The 22456-nt window shown below is 44.7% G+C and overlaps 1 protein-coding gene across 2 annotated transcripts in view; it reads left to right on the forward strand.

Moving 5' to 3' along the window:
• NCKAP1L (NCK associated protein 1 like) overlaps nucleotides 1–22456 on the forward strand; it is a 1641522-nt gene that overhangs the window by 909470 nt on the left and 709596 nt on the right. For both annotated transcript variants that reach the window (XM_069231027.1, XM_069231028.1), the window contains exon 24: nucleotides 16175–16268. In XM_069231027.1, coding sequence (XP_069087128.1) covers nucleotides 16175–16268 — 94 coding nt within the window. The remainder of the gene's footprint in view (nucleotides 1–16174; nucleotides 16269–22456) is intronic.

A 22456-nucleotide genomic window follows, 5' to 3' on the forward strand; every position in this document is an offset into this window, starting at 1 on the left:
TAAAAAATGAACCATCGACCTGATGGAAGATCTATCCATAATTCGAGCTGATTTTCCTGAAATCCGTAGACATTGCTCCAAAATAGCTCATGCATCGCCTGAAATTATTTGAAGGAGAGGAAAGCACGTCACCAAAACCTCCCTTCTTCTACAACACTTCTACAGCACTTTCACGACCTTTGTCACAGTTCTTTCTTGAATGCTTTTTATAGTATTTCTGCTTTCTATAAAATACTTGCCTAAGACCATATTGTAGCTTCTTAGTCTTAGAACAATGATTCAGAGACAGTGAAGGTAAGAGCTTTATTGACCTGAAGGTATGCGCCAGAAGACATAGAGGTGATCTGCTATGGAATAACGGTGTTTCCAGTCTTGGATGATGCTACTGGCCTTTGAAGCTTTAAAAAGCATATTTTACCACGTATTTCTCCCCTAAATAATCCCACTGATGTTAACCACGTAATGATTCATGAAAGGTTGCGATCTACAAATGTGGGTTGTAGCTTCCATGCAGGTAGGACAGCAGCAGCAGAAGTGCAGAGAAGCAGAGCTTTGCAGTACTTAGATATGCAGGTTGCAGCCTCAAAATCCAGGAAGGCACCAGAACAGTGGTCCCTGCAGAACAGGTCATATAGAGTTCTTTTTCTGAGCTGCAGTTCAGGGTAATGTGACAGCAGCACCCTGGCCGACACTCAGTGCCTTCACAAAGCCAATCAAGTTAAGTTTTAATAGGCAGATTTTGTCGCACTCCTTGGGTGTTTCTGAGCAGAGCATGGTTCCAAGAGGGAAGCAGACACTGTGCTCATTCTTTGTTTACTTTGAACAGTATAGTGTCACTTGAGAAAGGACCATACATGTCAAACAGTTACCCACATTTTTTAGGATACAAACCTACCTGTATAAGATTTTATAAACTGTAAACCAAGATCCAGATGCTTGTAGTACACAAATTAGCTCTCAAAGCCTTTCCTAGGCCCCTACCAGGAGGAAAGGGAGTTGAAGGAGATGGCTGCTGGGTAGTGCATGGTACAGTCACTTAAATGATTATTAAGGAAAATCCGGCAAACACTACTATGTGTAAGCAAGAGGGGTGGCAACCAAACAAGCTCATATTATGGGACAATACCAGTGACAAATTAGCGTGACGTAAAATGTGTCCCCAGTACCTTCCCTATAACTTCGACATTGTGACTGCATGAAGTTCTGGGCTGCTCCTGTATCCTGTATGTGAGAAGACATACACCTTCACAAAGAATTTGATTGTCAACCATGGGAATACATCTGAACTACAGGCTAAATCCATTTAATGACCTGTAGCTGATGTATCCTTTGTTGTGCAAATCGGCTCAGATGTGGAAACACATGGCTTGGCTTTGAGTCCAGCATTTCCACCAACAATGTCCCTGCGCATTACTCCTTGGTTGACAGGTTCTTTGTTGAGAGCCATTTTTAAACACGTTCTCTTGCTGAAATCTTTGTATAATGCCCATTAAGACCTCAGAAAAAGTCTACTGTGGCACCACAAAGATTTCCAGAATGGAGTTCCTTCACTCACTCTGAAGCACTTGTGCCTTAGATATTAGATGTACAAATGAATAAAGTTGCACTGCTTGAAACACTTGCATTTCCTCTTCGTTCTCAACCTCGAGGAATACAACCCATTCTTGATTTCTGTGCTGGCATGGAGACACAGGGCCCAATTGCGAGTTTGGCAGTTGGGTCACCAGACCACCATGTTGGAGGTGCTGAAAAGACTGCCATGCTGGCAGTCTTTCATACCACCCTATTACAAGTTACACTGGAAGAACAGCTGACTGCCAAGCAAAAATGCCAGACCACCAGCGGTGCGGTGGCCTGGAAATAGGCAGTCCTACCATCAGCACGATGACCAACCACCAAGCATATTACAAGCACATAGTCGTCATGGCGGACCCTCATGGCGGTCAGCCAATGGCGGTCTGAACCACAGCGGTTCTCAGTCAGCAAAGTAATAGACAACTGCACATTGGATGAATTTGAGAACAACACAGCTGACACACATTGCCACAGTGGACACACCTGCAAAAGGACACTATAAAACACACCTCCTCACAGACCACAATCCTTTGCATTTTCAATGCAAATCACAGAAACCAGAGCACCTTATCACCAAAACACTCCATAGATTAGGCACCTCTTTTTCACCATCCCATTGAACACCCTGCACACACTTTTGTCCATTCACACCGTTTTGCACTGCCTCTGTTTAGTAAGTCCCTGTCACCCATATTTGTTCTTATTTCCACCATGTCACGGTCAGAAAATCCACGTTTTTCGGAAGATGAGTTAAGCGGTATGGTGGATGAAATCATATGAGTAGACTCTCAATTGTTTGGAGCACTAGTTCCACACAGTCCTCTCAGTAGGAAAATGGAAATGTGGAACAGGACCATCAACAGAGTCAATGCTGTAGGCACCACCCTGCACATAAAGAAGAACATCAGGAAGAGGTGGAACAACCTCAGGGGCAAGGTCTGTTCCTTGGTCCCCAGGCACCAGCTGCATGCCAAGAAGACTGGCATTGTGCCCCATTACATCGCTTTGCCTGGGAGGAGAAGGTCTTGGCCATCCTGCATCCTGAGGGCTTGACAGGAATACCTGGGGAGTGGAGTCTGGTAAGCCACAACACAAAAAATGTCACCCAAATGCCGTGTCATGTATGCTCACAGCTCACCTTTACTCACTGTCTTGTCTGTCTTGTTCATGTACCCTACCAACATTCAATACCCAGTGTATCAGAGTGTAAACACTGTCAGTCCGTATTGTTGGACTCAACAGCACAGCTACTAAGGTCCGTCACATGCCAATGGTTCAAATGGGGCCTATAAGTCATTCAATATACAAAATTAATCCGAGGGCTCATGCTATGTTTCAATAGGTAAATGTATGTCCAAACCTAAATGCTGTCTGCATACAGATATGTAATACACATCATTTGTATGGTGTGTGTACTCTGGAGAGTGATCAGACTGCAACTCCCACAAGGCACTGTCTCACTAACTCCAAACACCAGCTCAGTTGTTATTTGTCCACGTACCCCTGTTTGGCAAATCACAAATTACCTTCACTCACCTAGTAGGTTAACATTTGCCAAGTATGGGAAGTAGAGGGAGTGGCCTACCTGCTAAGGCCAGGAAGGCCCTATTTCTGTAGATCCACTTACCAACCCAGTGTTCTCTTGTCCAAATACCATTGTTTGGTAAACCACAAATGAAGTGTACTCACCTGGGGGGATTCACACTTGTATAGTGTATGTAGTACAGAGAGTGTCATGACTGCTGAAACCTGGAGGCTCTGTTACTCTTACTCCACTCACCAGCCCAGTGTTCTCTTGTCCAAATACCATTGTTTGGTAAACCACAAATGAAGTGTACTCACCTGGGGAGATCACATTTGTATAGTGTGTGTAGTACAGGGAGTGACATGACTGCTGAGGCCTGGAGGCTCTGTCACTGTTACTCCACTCACCAGACCTTTGCTCTCTTGTCCAAATACTATTGCTTGGTAAATCACAAATGGAGTGTACTCACCTGGGGCAATATCATTTGTCAAGTGTGTGAATTAGCGGGAATAACCTGACTGCAACTCCTAGGAGGCACTGTTTCCCTGACTCCAAACAGCAGACCAGTGTAAACTTACCCACATACCCCTGTTTGGCACGTGTCAATTGAAGTGTACTCACCTGGGAGGATACCATCTGCGAAGTGTTGGGAAGTAGAGGAAGTGACATGCTTTCAAAGCCCAATAGGCCCTGTAACTCTAACTCTAAACACCAGCACAGTGGCCACTTGTACAAATACCCTTGTTTGTCAACTCTCAAATGAAGTATACTCATCTGGGACTGATCAAGCACAGGTCATGCACAAACCACGGGCATAACTTTCAACATAGCTCCATCTTGACTTGCTTACCCAAGATGAAATATTGGAGGACAGGAATGACACCTTAAACACTGTGTATGACAAGTATTCAGAAGGCCTCAATATGCATCACTAGATTGGAATTGGCAACAGACACATTCACACTGCTCTAGGCACATGATGACGCCAGTCACGTATACAACAAATTGCTGGGTCTGCCTACATCACAACAAACTAGGCCTCCTAATGGGCACAGCCATATCTTGCCTAGCCACTGTTTTGCCTGCACTGATGGTAAGATGTCTTTTTCAGGCTATCCCCCTAGTTCTAATGATCTGCACATTTCAGCAGCAGCTCGAGTCAAAATTAACTGGCACGCTGCACACAAGGCATGTCAATACACTCAATACCATGCTTACTTGACACAATAGGATTAACTGCAACTTAACATTCAAGGTCTCTACTTACTGTAACACTAAACCGTTGGAGGTAGATGTCACAATACAAGCAGTAACATTGTACATTTTACGTCAACAGGTGGAGCTGCCACTGGGCACTTGGAAGGCCACAGAATAGACTGCCACTACCCCCCTGGATGAAGCCTTCAGTTATGACGACACTCCTGGATGACTGGACATGGAGGACAGTTCTGGTCCATCTAGCCAACCTGGTCAGATGGCAACAGTGAGTCTCCCTGTGGCCACTACATCACCTCTCAGCCTGGTTCCCTCAACATCACAGGCAGCTATTTGTCCCCTACTTATGTCCTGAGCACAGTGTCTACCATCTCGTGCCCCCAGTCCTGGATTCTGAGTTGCAGGGCAACACGTCTGTCAATGAGGGTCCAGGAACAAGTTGGAGAGGGCTCCCTGTGGCAAGGGCACAGGCCCGTGGGGGTAAGGTGCATGTGAGGGATGCTGTGGGCCAGCAGGGCGAGGTCACTGGGCCTGATCTTGGCCACGACACTATCAGTCACATCTTTGGGGTCTATCAGGAGTCCCAATGCGTGATGGGCCAGGTCTAGACTAAACTCTGGGAAATCAAGCAGCTACAGAGGGACATGCACAGAGACGTACCAGAACAGATGGAGGCCCACAATATCAACAAAGACTCCCTAACAGGGGTGCTGAGGGATATTCACACCACCCTGAGCACGGCTTTTCAACATCCGTCTACTCCTTCCTTTGGGTCATCAATACCAGGCACATCAACATCAGTGCTAGCCACTGGAAATGAGGCCCTGCCAGAGGAAGAACCAGACACCCATGCCTCTGTAGCAGCAGATCAGCCCCTCCCAGGCAAGTGGTACATCCTGCAAAGAATCCAGGAGGTACAGACGGCAAGACACTCACCATTGCCAGAATGTGACCTCTTCCGAAAGGACCTCCTTTGTGTGCCACACATTCACTCTGTTGACTGATCCTCAACCACCTACCCATTTCAGTGGGAGGAGTACTCTTGACTTTTGTTTCTTTCTGTCCAAATTTCATTTCCAGAATTTGCATTGTGATAAATTTACCCATCACAAACTTATTGTATGCTTGCTTAATTTTCCTATTTCACAATGTAGAGATGGAAGACCATACGAACCATACAATGAAGACAAAAGCTACTTCTGCAAGTAGGGATATGTAACATGTACCCAGTGTCCTGCTCAGGATTACATACATTACACACCAACACATTAGTTCAAGTGTCTGGTTAAAGCAAAAATGTAATTTCAGTGTACAGCACATAGGCTTTCAATATGTCTGGACTTTTACGAATAAGAATGTGTGACTCGTACTAAGTCAAAGTGCATATTTCAAGGTGCAGACCCCCAGACCACAGTAGGAAGGGCTTTGTCAGACATTGTCCTGTAGAAAAGGCAAACATTAAAATGCTTGATGTCAGAACAGCATCAGACACCTGCCAATGTCATGGTGAAGTATAGGCTTAAAACCATATCTATGACACAAGTCACATAGCAAGCAAATGGAAAATAAATTACATTGAAAGGAAAGTGACACAAACAAAGCAACATCATCAAGGTAGGGTTATGTCAAAAGCTATCTTATCAAGCAGCTTTTGGCTGAATATTGCAGAGTATCAGCTCCCCAGCTGTTTCTCAAACACTAATCTCCACACATTCTCACAACTTCAGTTCATCGTACAGCCACAATCATTACATCACATGACATACTTACATTCATGAAAAGTAGCTGTTGATGAGATCTTCCTGCAAGTCAGCTGCATTCTCTTCACCACTGTGTCCTCACCTGTCATTTCAGGAGTCTCACCCGGTGGCACTGCAGGCTCCCCCTCCTCTGGGATATTCCTCTGCAGGGCGATGTTTTGAAGCATACAGCATGCCACAGTGATTTGACACACTTTCACGGGTGAGTAGAGAAGGGCTCCACGAGCCCAGTCCAGATAGCGGATTCTGGCCTTCAGGAGCCCAAAAGCCTTCTCCACTGCCGGTCATGTTCTTCCATGGGCCTCATTGAAGCAAACTTACCCCGGCATATTTGGATTCCTCAGTGGCGTCAACAACCAAGGACAATTTGGATATGCTCAGTCTCCTATCAAGGAAAGTGACATAAGTGCAACAATGGCCCACCTCACTTCATGATTGTAATACCTGACATTGCACACACACAACAGGAGAGATGTGACTTACCAACCAGACAGGCCCTCTCTGGGTGCAATTGTGACATCAGTTGGGTTATGGTGCTGTTCCGCATTATGAAAGAATCATGGTCTGAACCTGGATAACAGGCACATTCATGTCATGTGCAGAGATCTGCCAAACAGACAACTTGCACATTGATGGATGGAAGTCCTTTCTGTTGCAATAGACTTGTTCTGTGGCCTGCGGTGGCACCAAGCTAACATGTGTGCCATCAATGGCCGCCACCACATGTGGAAGGCGGGCAAATCCATAAAATCCTCACGTCAAGGGAACCAGATATAGCTGTCAATGTGTTTAAACAATTCTGAGAGTAAATCCTTCAACACCAGACTGAACATAGGTTGGGACATACCAGCAGAAATGACGACTGTATGTTGGAAGGACCCTGTGGCCAGGAAATGCAATACTGGCATGACTTGTACACTGGGTGGTATGCTGGTTGTGTAACTAATAGCAGGCATCAGATCTAGCTCTAACTAATGTCATAAGTTCACTATTGTTTGCCTGTTCAGATGGTAGCGCTGGATGACATGATGCTCTTTCATAGTCTGCAGGTCTGGCAGGGGACGGTAGACAGGAGGTTGTTGCAGCCTCCCTCTCCCAGGGTACCTATGTGTGAATAGACATGATTTGTAACATTAATCAGTGTGTCCCCAGCAATATGCATGATGCATGTCAACAATATAATGTGACAAACCATTTCTGACTCGATAGACATGAAACCCAGTGCACATCCCATATAGGAACTACACAAGGGGCACAGGTGACCCTCAAGGTTTTCAAACTTTTTATCCACTACATGGATTTGGACAAAACTCAAAGATGTGCTACACAATTGCCCCTCGAAATGTGACTGTATATTCCGACCACCAAAAATAACCTCCGCTGTGGTGGCCCGTGCATCGCTGTTAAATGCCATCTATGCCCTGCAACAAAATACAAAGGCGGTTGAGTAGAAGGTCCTACATGTCAAGACAGAAAAAGTATATTTGTGCTGAAACTAAACATATATTGTATGTGTGGCACAATTTATAAAGCCGAATACAGCATTTCAGTCTGCCAAAATGGCAGATGCCTGACCTACTCCACTTGACATTAGGAACTGCCAGCGACCACCAGCGGAAGCCGTCATGGCAGTAGGGGGTTACTACTGTGGCAGAAACAGCCATAGGCTAATGTTGTTGCTTGTGATGGTAACGGGCCGATGTCTGTGTCCACCAACGGTGACGACTGCGTACGTGGTGAAAGTGACTGCCATGTGGTGCAGAGTCACTCACTTGACTCCTGACCCTGCCGCCAGCAACACCTCCACAACATGAGTTGCTGTGTGCCACCTCTGGGAGCAATCATGCCATGTCTAGTAGGTCATAAGACCCCTGCCTTCTATCCAAAGGAGCTGGAGAGGCTAGTTGATGAGTGATCAATCAATCAATCAATCAGAGAGATGGAAGCATGCAGAAATCAACGCCCTGCTAAAGAAACCTAAGGCAGACCCTGACAACCCCAAGAACTACCGACCTATCTCCCTCCTCCCCTACACAGCCAAGGTCATCGAAAAAATCGTGAATAATCAACTATCCCGGTTACTAGAAGACAACAAGGCACTTGACACCTCCCAATCCGGATTCCGCAAAAACCACAGCACCGAGTCCGCACTCATTGCTGCAACAGATGACATCAGGACCATGCTAGACAAAGGAGAAACAGCAGCACTCATTCTCCTGGACCCCTCCGCAGCTTTCGACACGGTATGCCATCACACTCTCCGCACATGCCTCCACGACGCTGGAATCCGCGACAAAGCCCTGGACTGGATCTCGTCATTTCTCAAGGACAGGACCCAAAGAGTTCGCCTCCCGCCGTTCCTATCAGAAGCCTCCAATATCACCTGTGGCGTCCCTCCAGGATCTTCACTCAGCCCCACACTTTTCAACGTATACATGGCCCCCCTCGGCAACATCGCACGAACACACCACATCAACATAGTCTCCTACACCGACGACACTCAGCTCATCATCTCCCTCACAAAAGATCCCACCACTGCAAAGGACAACCTCCACAACGGACTCCACGCCATAGCCAGCCGGATGGAAGCTAGCCACCTAAGGCTAAACACAGACAAGACAGAATTACTCATCTTCAGCACCAACCCCTCAGCCTGGAACGACTCCTGGTGGCCCACCTCCCTAGGATCCGCACCCTCACCCACCACCTACGCTCGCAACCTGGGCGTCATCTTGGATTCCACACTCAGCATGACTCAGCAGGTCAATGCCATCTCCTCTTCCTGTTACTACATCCTCCGCCTGCTTCGCAGAATCTTCAAGTGGATTCCCATCGAAACCAGGAAGACCGTCACCCATGCCTTGGTCAGTAGCCGATTGGATGACGGAAACGCCCTATATGCAGGAATAACAAACAAACTTCAGACAAAACTGCAAAGAATCCAGAACGCATCTGCAAGCCTCATTCTGGACATTCCACGCTGCAACCACATCTCACCTCATCTCAGGGACCTACATTGGATACCAGTATCGAAGAGGATCACTTTCAAAATCCTCATCCACGCACACAAGGCCCTCCACAACACGGGTCTGACCTACCTCAACGACAGACTCACCTTTCACACCTCAACCCTCATCCTTCGCTCCGCCAACCACGCCCTCGCCTACGTTCCTCGCATCTGCCGCACGACCACCGGAGGAAGATCATTCTCCTACCTTGCCGCAAAGACCTGGAACTCCCTTCCACTCCACCTCCGCCTCACTGATGACCCTCTATCTTTCAGGAAACACCTTTAGACCTGGCCTTTCGACCAGTAGCTCCCCCCCTCCCCCCAGCGCCTTGAGACCTTCCGGGTGAGTAGTGCGCTTTACAAATCCCTGATTGATTGATTGATACTCCTGTATGGATAGCTCTATCACTCAACAGAGGAGCAGGTAAGAATCTCATTGGCACAATTGATACCGTTCGACGCCATCCTTTTCCTCCTCACATGCTACAATGTGCCTCTGTGTGCCAGTTAGTTAGTCTGTAATGTGAAGATGACCATCATATGTGTGACAGAGCATAGATTTATCTTTGGGTGCAGCTACAGATCAGTACCTTCCCTGGGCAAGTGGGGAATGTCCATGGACATGATTTGTGTGCCATCACTGTTCCCAACATTCCTTGTGGCCATGTCTTAGCATGTGTCTCTTTCTCTTTTGACAAAATGTGTATGCTGCTGTTTCATGCATGGTCTACCTGTGTATATGGGATAATTCCTGTATTCCCTCACAAACATGTGCATGCCAACCTGTGTTTGGAATAGGACATTTGCAAAGGGATTACATTCCATGTGGTGCCTCAGACAGGAGTGTGTACCATTGATTGTTAGCTCATACATACCCTTGATTTACAACTGCAGTAGCAATGAGGTACAAGACATGTATGACTTGATGTTTATCCAAAATATGCATTTCCAGGCCATTGATGTGGCATCATGTAGCAAAGTGCACTCCACATGTGTAACAGGGAAGGTTTTTTACCTGACTGTTGGCATGCATCATTGAAGGTCTTGCAGTTATGTTGAAATCACGTTTTTGGGTTCTACCATTAATTCACAGACATCTGGGTTTGCATGACCAAAATGGAGACAGTGTCGTAGCTTCCCATTGAGGAACATTTGGAGGGCCTCCTACAGGTACTTACAAATCTTTGTGTCTCTCTGACATACAAAGGACTAATGGCTTATATTGATGCAATCAGAGTATGTAGTTGTAAGGGGTGCTAGACATTAGTGGTCATTTCCACTGGGCTTGCTGATTCATAGCTCCCTGACAATTTGCACATGATATCTACAATGTACATTTCCATGCCAAATGTGAGGCATACAGTATAAGAGAAACATTGGTACTTCCTCCATGGCCCCATTGGTACAAATTTCACTTGGTGAAGTGTGCACTGTGGATATATTTCAAGTGTGACATTAGTATTTCCATGTCACCTTCTCCAGGCTACTGTACTGTCAGCAACCTGGCATGTTCTGGGAGCATCATTTCTTATTGTTGTGGTATTGGGTATGTGACAAATAACTGTCTGCCTGACCTTTAGTGGGATTGGTGGGAATGGAGTTGACATTGGCCTACTATTGTATGACAACAGGAAAGTAATGTATACTCCATGAGAGAAAGCATTGAACGTGATGTGGTCTCCTACTTGTTCAATGGTTACTGTAATTGCAACACTTCAGCCATGCAAATGTAGTTGCCTGAGATCCTGATTTTCCTTTGGGCAACTGTTGACAATTCAGATGGCAAGCATGCATGTGGTATGGTACATGTAGGGGCCACTTAGGTGGAGTTTGTTGCAGGGGCATACTTGACATCATGGTTATGTTTACTAATCAGACCTGTTTTCAAGTGTGATCAGGGACATGTGGTGACCCTATTTTTCTTTGGATTTACAGCATCAGCCCAAGCAAGTGAAGGAGACAGGGCACAGTCAAGTGGGGAAGCATCTGGCCACGGGACCTCAGGTTAAGACACCACCGACACAGAGAGACCCAATGGCTCAGAGGGTGAGGAGAGTGCCACAGAGGAGACCGGATCTACATCATCATTGGATTCTTCTTCCAGTGGCTACTCCCTAGTAGTGGCAGACCCATCAGGACATACTACAGTACCATCTTTGTCCACCACTCCCAGTTCTATTGCCACCCTCCCTATTGCTCCCCACCCAGTTGGCTGTGCCAGCTCACCCTTTGCCGCAGGCATCTCCCCGCAGCCCCTGTTCCCCCGCAGCCCCTGTTCCCCCTGCTGCCCTGGGTGAGGAGGCTATTGACCTCCGGGGGAGTATCTCTGTGGGTCAGACTGCCATTGTGAATGCCATCCAGGGATTGGCCTGCCAACTTCAGCAGACAAGTGCTTTTCTGGAAGGCATTCATAGTGCCGTGTCTGGCCTACAGAGATCTTTTCAAGCTCTGGCCTCCTCACTGTCGGCAGCCAGTCACCCCCCACCTTCCATCCGCCCTCCACCTCCCTCTTCCCATATAAATCCCCCATTCCCCTACCTATCCCAAGCAAACAGACAGATCCACACACATCCACCTCAACGCACAAAATCAGCACACATAAACAGAAACACCACAAAGCACGCCGACGTGCAAGCACTCAGCATACACCCACACACACACCATCAGCCACCACCTTCCTAGACACCCCCACAACCCCCACTGGCCCACACACCACATCAAGCATACCCACATGCACCACCACAACAGTCAGTGACACACCCACCATACATGCAGACACCACCCCAACAGACACACACACGCACACACATCACCCACTATAAGCATACCTGCAGACACCATCCCAACAGACACACACACATCCACCACTCCATCACCCAGCACCTCCAGCCCCTGACATGTAATCGTCCACACTCACACACGCAACATATACCACCCAAACATAAGCATAACTCACACATACACATACCCAAGACATCCATACCGACACACCATACAACCACTCCCTCACCCTCCAAATCCCCAACCCCTTCTGATGACTGTCCCCTTACTCCTAAGGAAAGTTTTTTGTTTCACCTTGCCCTCCACCCCCATCCCAAACCCAAGAGGACCCAACCCACATCCCAACCCATCCCTTTCACCTCCAAGTCCCCCATCACACCTGATCCCCTGCAAGCACCCAATCCCACCCCAATAAGAAGCCCACATCTCCTAAAAAAGAGTCAACCCCTCCCAAATCCATCCATCCCAAATCTGCCCACCGCCCCTGATTGGATAAACCTTTAAGTGCCTGCCTGCCCACTTGAAGCACCTTCCTGTGGCGGTTCCTTGGTAGTAATTGGAGTCAAGTGTTGGCACATTACTACTGTGCAATGAAAGACTAATGGTCTGGCCAATGGCCTTGAACATTTTGCATTTGGTTGTTAATAAACCAAATTAGTTGTTATATGGGGTACACATTTGTCCTGCAATTCCTTTTCTACTTTTATGTTATTCCTGAGTAACGTGTGTTGTTTGCCTACACTTGTGTGTATTTCAGTCTGCTTTCTGATCCATTTGCTGTTGTTTGCAAAATCTGACTGTGTGGGCAATTCTGGTGTCACTCAAGACGAAGGTAGATGTTGACTGTATGGATATGTGTTTGTTAATCAAATTGCGGTGTTATTGCATTGTGTTCTTTTGCTATGGTAAGTATTTCATCTTGTCATCAATGTCAGCATGTATGATGTTGGACTTGTCCCCCTGAAATGGATTGTACATTTGTCTCATGTGTGGGAGCTCGAGTTTTGTTTGTGCAGACATGGAGGGTGTTTAGTTGCGCTAGCTTCCTTAGCATTTGACTGTGCATGTGTCCATTTATCTGTGTATACCTTGCAGCTATTTCATCTAGATGTATGTCCCATGATGTTGCAGTTCTATGTACTTTCTTGACTTGCACTTCCATATTGTGCAGATAAGCATGTTACTTGGCTCTAGTCTTGTTTGACCCTGAGATACCCGAAGGACCAGTTCCTGTGCAAATGTTGTTTTAGGGGCATGTGCAAAGTGCAAAGTGTAATGTGTCCCACAGCAGCATTCTTCCATGAGTGCTCCTGATGCCCCATCCCTATTATGGAGGTATTGTTTGTATGGTGAGCTTTCTGTATTTGTTTTTGTGTCTCTTGTGCATCTCATTGTTCTTCTATTGTGTTGCAATTTAGCTGATGTATGAGTCCATTGCATGGCTGTTTAATCTGAGTGGTGTTTGTGTTCCATGACACATCCATACATATGTATGTTGAATGTGATGACAGTCCATGGCGTGTGAGAAATGTGAGGATGACAGTTGTATTTGTAGATGTGATGTTGCTGTGCTGTTGGTGTTGTGTGACACAATGTTGTGTACACTTCACTGTGCCTGTGCCTGAGATGGTCAGACGTGTTTTTGTGTAGTGTTGCGGTGCTGTTTGAGTGACCTGCCCAAAGGGGCATTTTGTGGCTCTGAATGTGTCCTTCTTTGTGAATGACTCAGGCTTTGTACGCAGTGACAAGTGTACTTGGTGCTCGTAGCATGACCCCATATCATGTGGATGACCTCGCCGATCTATTGTTGAGCGTAATGACCCAGGTAGGTAGGTGTATTTATGGTTGGTTGCATCCATGTTTGCATGGATTTTGGGCTCCTTTGATGATTAGCAGCAGCGGCAGGCCATGTGTAATGGGCTGCATGATGGCACTGGACATGTAAGGCTGCATGCAGGTGAGTTGCACCCTTTATACTCTCTGTTTTCACCTGCTGAGGTGTTGTGGTTGGACTGCCACGGTTACAGTGGCGGTGTGCATCCTCACAATGTGTCTGGCGTAAACACAGGCTCCGCGGGCCTGTTTTTGCTGCCTTGTGACCACGGCCGTCTGTGTTGCCTGGTGATGCCAGCGGGACTGCAGTACTCTTTGCGTCATAGGCCTGCAAGACTTGTAATACAGTGGTCTGACTGCCAAGCTGAAGGCGGGCAGACCGCCACCACTGCCATAGCGATGCATGGACCTTCAAAATCATAATGAGGCCCACAGCCTTGTTCTCCTCCCTAACACCTTCCAGATGGGACATATTGGTTTCAGTGCGTGGGAAAATTGTTATCATTCTAAGAGTAGCGGCTTTATCCTGTTTTTACTCTGTACAAAATCAATTTGTTATTAGCAGGGCCTTCTGGTTTTTCACCACATACACCTTTGGAGGTTGTTGTTTTTGGTGCAAAAATGTCCTTTGTATCTTTGCGACCCTATTGCTTAAGCTTATTTGATGACTTCTTTATTTTAGGGCTATATCAGAAACATTCCATCGTGCTGCTTCACCCCTCGCTCATGTCCTCAGTGATCTCTTCCTTTTGTACTTCAAACATGCTGTCTGTTACACCATTGGAAGATGTACACATGGCTAAGTTGCAACAGAAATCACCCGCTTTTATTCAGGGCCACCCCTCCAATTCGATGTGTTGTTACACAGTATCAGACATGGTGGAGATACCAAAGTGCCAATTCATTGGTGTGCCCGGCTTAACCCCTCTAATCGGAGAATAAACACCAGGTAATGCCATCACTCATGGCTGCATCAGCCCAATGGCTCTTGTTGCTGCTGGTGTGGGGCAAGATGTTTTGTGTCTTAAACTGTCAACATCTGCTCTTTCCATTAGAGACCACTGAACACCAGGTTTAGATAAGCCTCCAGTGTTAAAGACAGCCTCAGAATGGGAGTAGAGTTGAGGCTACCTCAAAACGCTGCCATCTTGGTGCAAGGCTGGCTCCATTCCACTCCTCCTTTTTAGATTGCCACATATACACAGTGATGGTCAGTAAGATCCCTCTGGAAACCAGAAAAGGATACCCAATAGCGATCCATTAGTGATTTGGACGCTATTTAATCAGGTCCTTGTAATTATTACATTAACAACACACATTTTGATGTTTGGAATAACTTAGCGAATCAAGGGGTTTAAATATGGGAGGATTTCTACAATTTACAAAGTGAGGAAGAGGGCAGTAGGCCTCTTGTCTAGTCTGCACATCCCAAATATCAAAAAACATTCCTGAGTCCTAGTGACCCCAGTGTAGGGCTTCTCCTGGCTCCTAAGTCCATGTAGCAGTGCAATTTGATTTTTATTTTCATCATTTTCTGTAGTCACAAGCTTCATAGCCTCTCCTTCCTCAATGCCAGAGGCTTCCGGACCCAAAACAGCTGCAAACAGATATTTGGGCTAGTATTGTTTTCACTTTGGCCCTTTTTCCCATGGCTGGCCTATGGGAATCACAGAGAAGCCTCTCTTCTGGCCCTTTCAGCTCCTTCAAGACCAGAGCATATATCTTCCTTCCCTGCAGGTCCCTGGGGGCATCTGTTCTGGGGAAGCCCAGCCCTCTAGACCCTTCCTTCATGCATTTCCAGAGGATGTTAAGCTGTCCTCTTCCTTCCATTAAGGCCCTGCTAGAATTTGACCATTTTGTCTTCTAGGGCCCTCAGAGTAATTTGAGGAAAGCAAGTGCCCCTACGTTCCCAGTGGCCCAGTCATTCTTTGAGGCTTCTTTTGTGGGATTGTGCAACCACACTTGCTCACATCTGCAGGCCCTCTTTGCAGTGTTGATTAGATGAGGACTGCCACTCTGAAGAGGGAGGCCGCCACTGATGGCACTGCCGCCCCACCTTGCTGTTCACTCCTCCAATTAGGCTGTTTTTGACTGTGGGTTTGCTATCAGATGACCAGCCCAATCTCCAACTGCCATTGAATTGACCTTCTCTTTTTGAGGATAGCCTTGAGCAGTGACAAGTTGCCAAAAGCATTCCTCATGTGGACATCAGATAGTCATAGTTCACTTTTTGTGTGATTTGCCAAGTGCTGATTTAACAGAAATTTTGCTTTGTTTCTAATTTACTTCCTTCCCCTAGAGGTCCTTAAAATTAGATGTATTAATATCCTTTACTATTCTTTATTGTGTATTATTATCCATTGCCCATTATTTTACAGAGTAAATTAACATGACATCTAACTGGATTGTTATGACTTACATTAACATCCATATGTTTCTACATATCAACATATTTACACTTCTATATGTCCACAGAAACTGGTGATGGAGAACATGGATGTTCTGGTCCAGATCCGATCAAATTTTGACAAACCTGAGCAGATGGCATCTTTGTTACTGCGACTGACCTGTAAGTAGTGGGGGCAAATGACTTTTCAAATGTGCTGTACATTTCAGAGATGATGTTAACCAAAACAAAATGTTTTGTTGGGCTCAGCAAACATAGGAGTGTTTTAAAAAATTGGCAGGAATGGGTGTAGAAGGGCTTTATGGTCTCATACTTTAGCTGAGTGCTCAAACTGTTCAAATTCAGATATTTACGAATGGAGAATGAAGACCTACCTTTATTGTACCATTCTTGTAAACCAGTTGTTGCACAGGATGACCCCCAAAGGCTTAAGTTAATTAGAGGTTCTGGATAGACAGATCACTGATAGAACATCAGAACCAGTAGTATCGTGTGAACACATTATCATGTCAACAATATTGAGGAGCAAAATGTCAGGTAAGTGCAAATAGGTAAGTATAGATTTACTATTCTTAACTTCACCTCTACTTACCTTGAAGATATACATATTGGCAAGGTACATACAAGTGGAGTTATATATTGTTTTATGGTTCCTACAGATTAAGTAGGGCTGTATGTAAGGTCAACGTAAGCTTCAGGATATATGAACTCATTCCAAGTATACCATAAAGAAATGTTGACACAATTCCTAGCTAGCTCATGGTACCCCACCTGAACCCCTAAATTTGCCAGGGTACCAGATGGTATTTGCAATCTCAAACATGACTACTCAGTTTCCCAAGGAAATCGTGGAAACAAATCTCCCATTCATTGTCACTCTGCGTACCCAAGATAGGACACAAGAAAGATATTAAAATGTATTTTCAAACATTTATTGCAACAATCGCATTCCTGCATCAAAAGCATGAGCTGCAATTATTAGGCAGATGAAACAAAGCATAGTAACCAGCATTACAAAAATGCTGATTAAGATAAATAATTCAACCATGATGATGTTACTGTGTTGGTACACTTCTAACTTTAACTACCTACACTTTCAAGAGCATCGAGGGCAGGGGCAGCCTATATTCATTTTGCATCTGTTTTAGCACCTCAGACAAAACAGCTACTGACTGCATTATGGTATATATGGCAGCAAAGACGCTGCCCCAGGTGGCACAATCTTCAATAGTGGGAAGCCTACCAAGAGGTAGACAGATGGTGAGAATTTGATGTTTGTCTTGGGGTCCTGTATGGGGAAACCCTGCTTCAAACTGGTTTGTTTTCTTGTACAATCCAGAATAGAATCTTCTCTTGCCTGGTGGTAACCATACCCATAATTGTGTTAATAGTGACAGAACTCACTGCAGGCACAGCTAACTGTGGCTGAACAGCTTGAACAGCCTTTCCTGGGCTGGTTTTTATTGAACGCATAAGAAACTTGCTTTGAATGTCTATATAGCATAACAAGACCTGTGTCATGGTATGAAGTTCACCGGCATTTAATTGTGCCAAATTGGGTATGGAGTGTAGCCAGCTAGGACTGGCCAGTTTGCCCCATCTTTGCCTAGGGAACCCAGTCTTGCATTTTGCAGTGTATGTGGAAGGGCACCTTGAAACTAGTTTTGATGTTCCTGAAATGTTAATGGTATTTCTAATAACCTGTATTTTTTAGGTGCTGCAGCCTTATTGCATGTGTAAAATGTTTATTTGTGTCCACCGCAGAAAAAATTGACCCATGAATAAAAAACTTCACATTTATATGTTTCATGGGCTCATACCATGAAGGTAACATCTCCACACGTTAGAGGGGGTCCCTGTGCCACTATATGTGCTGTAACAGGATATTTACATTTAACCAGAATGGTAATTGCTTTCACCATTTTAAATAATAGAATTCAGAGAATGAAATACTATGATCCTTTCAAAGGGCCAAGCTTGAACTACCTTAGGACTAAAATAGGGGTTTCCTATTAAGTTGTGGAAGATTGATCCCTAATACCACAGACGTCTCAACATAAAGGTGAAAAGGAAGACCATGGGCACATGTAATAACTGCTCAGGAGACCCATTAAATAAGCACCTGACCTAAAGTGTTGGTGGTTCCAAGTTATACGGTTCCTACGAATTAAGTGGGACTGTGTTTCAGGACAATATCAGCTTCAGGATATAAGGACTCAGTCCTACTATACCAACAGGAAATGTTGACAGAGTTCCTAGCCAGTGCTCCATCTGAATCCCGAAACCTACCATGGTCCCAGGTGCTATTTGCAGCCTCGAGCATGACTTCTCAGATGCACAAGGAAATCATTAAAAAAGATCTATCTTTTTGTTGTCACTCTGCGTACCCAATATAGGACACAAGAAACATTATAAAATGTATTTTCAAACATTTATTGCAACAATTGTATTCTTGCATAAAAAGAATGAGTTGCAATTATTGGGCAGATAAAACAGAGCATGCTAACCCACATTACAAAAATGGTGAAAAAGATAAATAGTTCAACCATGATGATGTTATTGTGTTAGTAGACTCCTGTCTGTCACTACCTACACTATCGAAAGCATAGTGGGAGTACCCTTTGCCAGATCAATTGGGATAGCCTACCCCCCCATACTTGGGTAAGATGTGCCAGGAAGCCGGTCTGGTGTAGTGCAGGCTATTGTCATTTGCATGTTGTTCGTCGGAGTCAGCAGGGCTGCATCCTGGTCACAGTGCACTGCATTCCAGGATGATACAACTAGAAGTGCACCTCTGTTGAATGTTATATTGCACTGTGCCAGAGGTGCAGTGCTGATGCAATGATATGTCTCCAAGTAAGGGGCTGTCTCCAATGAACAGTCATAATACAAGGACATCATGTTCTATGAGCCTAGCTTTCTATGGCGTGTACAAACTGTATGGCAGCAACACTTACAAGGAATAGGCTGCATGTACAGTGTTTTCTCCGTACATTATTGCATGAGTGAGAAACCAAGTAAAAGGTCACCTTCAGAAATAAAAGGCTAAGCTAAAATGTGCACTCTAAAATGGAGGGGCTGTGCAGGCCCTGTCAGACTTTACAACACCCTGCTCTTGGCTGTGGGAGACTTAGCTCAGTCCAAAATAAAAGCTAGCCTAAAATATGAATTTTAAATTAATACATATGTAAAATGTAAATGCACTTTAATAATAAAAACAAATGAAAACTGCATTAAAAATCTGCCAACCAAAAAGCCAATAAAATGAATAAAACCAAATTTAATCAGGACAAGGGGCCGAAACAAAGTGCAGGAGGCTCCCGAAATGTTTCCATGTCCAAAATCAGTTGGATACAGAAAGGAACCTCATCTGTACATAACACATCCACAGTGGCCTGAGAAGCAAGTTCCAGTGAACAAACATGGTTATAGCCCAGCAATTCAGCAGAAGCTGCAGGCATGACTGCCGGTAGTGTAATCGCAACATTAGAGCCAAATTCCAAGAATCCAGGGCCTGAAGCTTCCATATCGACCAGAAGTAATGGATTATAGTACGCATCCAGCAGCAGTGGCAGCCTCATAGGACAGCACTGAGAGTGGGTCCTCAACGGACACACATGCGTATCCATTTATTGAACAAATTGAGCAGCAAGACATAAGTTCAGTTCACACTCAAAAGGCCACAACTGATAGTGGCCCACAGGCTGTACACTTTGTAACCACACAGGTCTAAAGCACAAAGACCAGTTCACATTCAGTTTCTGGAGCAAAGCGGGCCAGAAGTACTGTATCATACGTTCATGACACAGCACAATGTGTGGCAGATTCATCATCTTTTGGCCACGAGGTAGAATATCCATTGCAGAACGGCACAAATAGGACCAAAATTGCAATGACTAGGATAACCCAACTGGTATGCTTCCAAAAACACTTGAAACCAAACAGTGCAGATGGTATTACTCCAAATGCAGTCTGAAAGGTGCTCACAAAGCCGGTCCCAATCGCTTTATAAAAGTGTACCACTCCCGTGGTATTTCAAGCACTAAATATTCAGTGAACAAGTTCACCAAAAAGCTGCGGCAGGTTTGTGCCCAATAGAGATTGAACCTGAAACCAAGACCTTGCAGCTTGGAAAGAAAAATCCTTCTGAAACAATAAGGCTTTCAGTCGACCCAGCTTATCAAAGCTAACATTAAAAATGGGGATGGAAGGTCATACAGTATTTTCCCTAACCTTGCGTGTAAGTGGAAATACCACGCCATTACAGCAGGTCATGACCCTGGAGATCATCACCACATATGGGACACCCGGTTTCATCCTACAACATCCTTGGTCATTCAGTACCAAATAACTCCAATTCAAGAGTAATCTGAACACTGGCTGACTCAAGAAGGCTGCTGTGCTTTTAAGATAACAGACTAAATTGGCCATGGACACATTGCATGTGCTATGCGGGTCACCTCTTTAAAAAGTAATGAATAGCTGAATGAAGTTTCTCCTTCGCTTTCACTAACGAAGACTTCAGTTTCCCCATTCACACATTTGTAATCAAAAGGTAAAACACAGTACTTTTGAAGAAAACTTTCCTCCATTGCTTCATATATGCTAACATGTAAATGTTTCAGACAAGATGTAAACTGAAATGTAGAGTTTGATAATAATGTAAAACTGTCTCACAGCAGACGGTGTCTCTGCTACTGAAAAGGGTAGTTTCTTTAAAAGCTCAATGTTCAACATGGTATAAGTTCCTCCTTTTTTCTGCATCACTCTCTGTATGTGTGTTAAATTAAATGGAAACACAATTCTGCTGCTTTCAAATACTTCCATGGCATATAATTTGATTTTAAAACCTGCAATGTCCAACTCAGTTGCATAATCAATCTCAAATGACTTTGCCCATACTTTAATAGACATGTCATTCTGTATAATATCGAATGCAGATGATACAATGTTATTCAAAGAATAAATGTGATTTGATAATGTAGTCATGCCATTGTCCTCAACAGCCAATTCTTTTGCCAAATTTTCCCTGTCAATTTGTGTCATTCGTTCAGCAGCTTCTTGCTGAGACGTTTTCCACATCTCTTTGTAACAGGCATATATAAAGCGTTTTGAACGTTGTGGCTTAGGACCTAACAAGAAATCTTGTAAATCCATGTCATCAGAAAGGAGAGATAGATGTTTCTTAATTGCAGCTAATGTGCAATGTGCGTTCATTGCCTTAATTTTAGCCAGACTCAGCCACGTTGTTTGTTGCACTGTTTTGTTCAGGAAACTCAATTGTCTAGGAATGAGGCATGTCTAAACAAAGCATCAATGCTCTGAACCTGCCAAGGGCATGTTCCCCAAATCGATTTCAAATCAAAACTCTCTTCTAATACTCAGACCCCTATAGGGTCAGTTGGGATATAGGATATAAATGAGTCTGAATACATAATTTAGTTTTGGTTAGTATATTTTTCTCCAGTGGGGAAGGAGTAAGCTTACAATAATAAGAAGAACTTGTGTATAAGGGGCTGTGTCCTGAAAAATATGCAAACTTTCTTAAAAATGTTTTTGAACTACCCACTGCTGGTGTTGGGCAATGTTCATAGTGATGAGCATAGTGATGATAGCAAATCATTTCATTATAATTAGAAGAATTCATATACATATCTTCAGTTTCAAATACAGCATACTTTCCAATTCAGAAAGCATGCTTGTTACAGTCACCATGTCCCATTCAGCGGGACTTGCACCAGGAGCAATGATGTTGTCCATAGCTATTTTAAATGCATAAGGTATTTGTAATGTTTCTGGCCAAAATGTCAAATGGGATCTTATCCCAAACAGTTCCATCAGAGACAGGAAATGCAGAAATGTTCACCAGAAACATGTCTATGTGCACCCCATGTGAAGAAGAATGGGGCTTTAACACCTCTGCTACCAGTTCAGGAGTATTGTGTTCTGTAAGGCAATATCCACTCAATATCAAGAAAACTGTAATAAATCCAATCCAAAGGTAGAGGAAAAACAGTGAAATGGCAATCCACATATAGAACCAAGGAGGAATCAGATAAGTCTGTTGTAGCCAAAGAAGAAGTGCAAGCACTCCATGTGGTAAAACGTGTGTAGAATTTGAGGAAAAATCATTAATGTTGACAAAGTAACCAGAGGCAGTCTTTGAAAAAAACAGGTACCTCACACGGTAAAGGAGAACTGGTAGGCTCTTCCAAAGGTGGTTGGTAATAAACAACTTCATTATTAAAAGCACTAGTTGAAAACTGTAGACTCATATCTGGAGTGAGTCCTATATTAGTAGGTGCAACATGAACAAGCGGAAATTCAGTATGTAAAGTCCCCTGTCCAGG

This window comes from Pleurodeles waltl, chromosome 4_2 (assembly GCF_031143425.1).
Source record: "Pleurodeles waltl isolate 20211129_DDA chromosome 4_2, aPleWal1.hap1.20221129, whole genome shotgun sequence".
In the NCBI taxonomy this organism is placed as follows: domain Eukaryota; kingdom Metazoa; phylum Chordata; class Amphibia; order Caudata; family Salamandridae; genus Pleurodeles; species Pleurodeles waltl.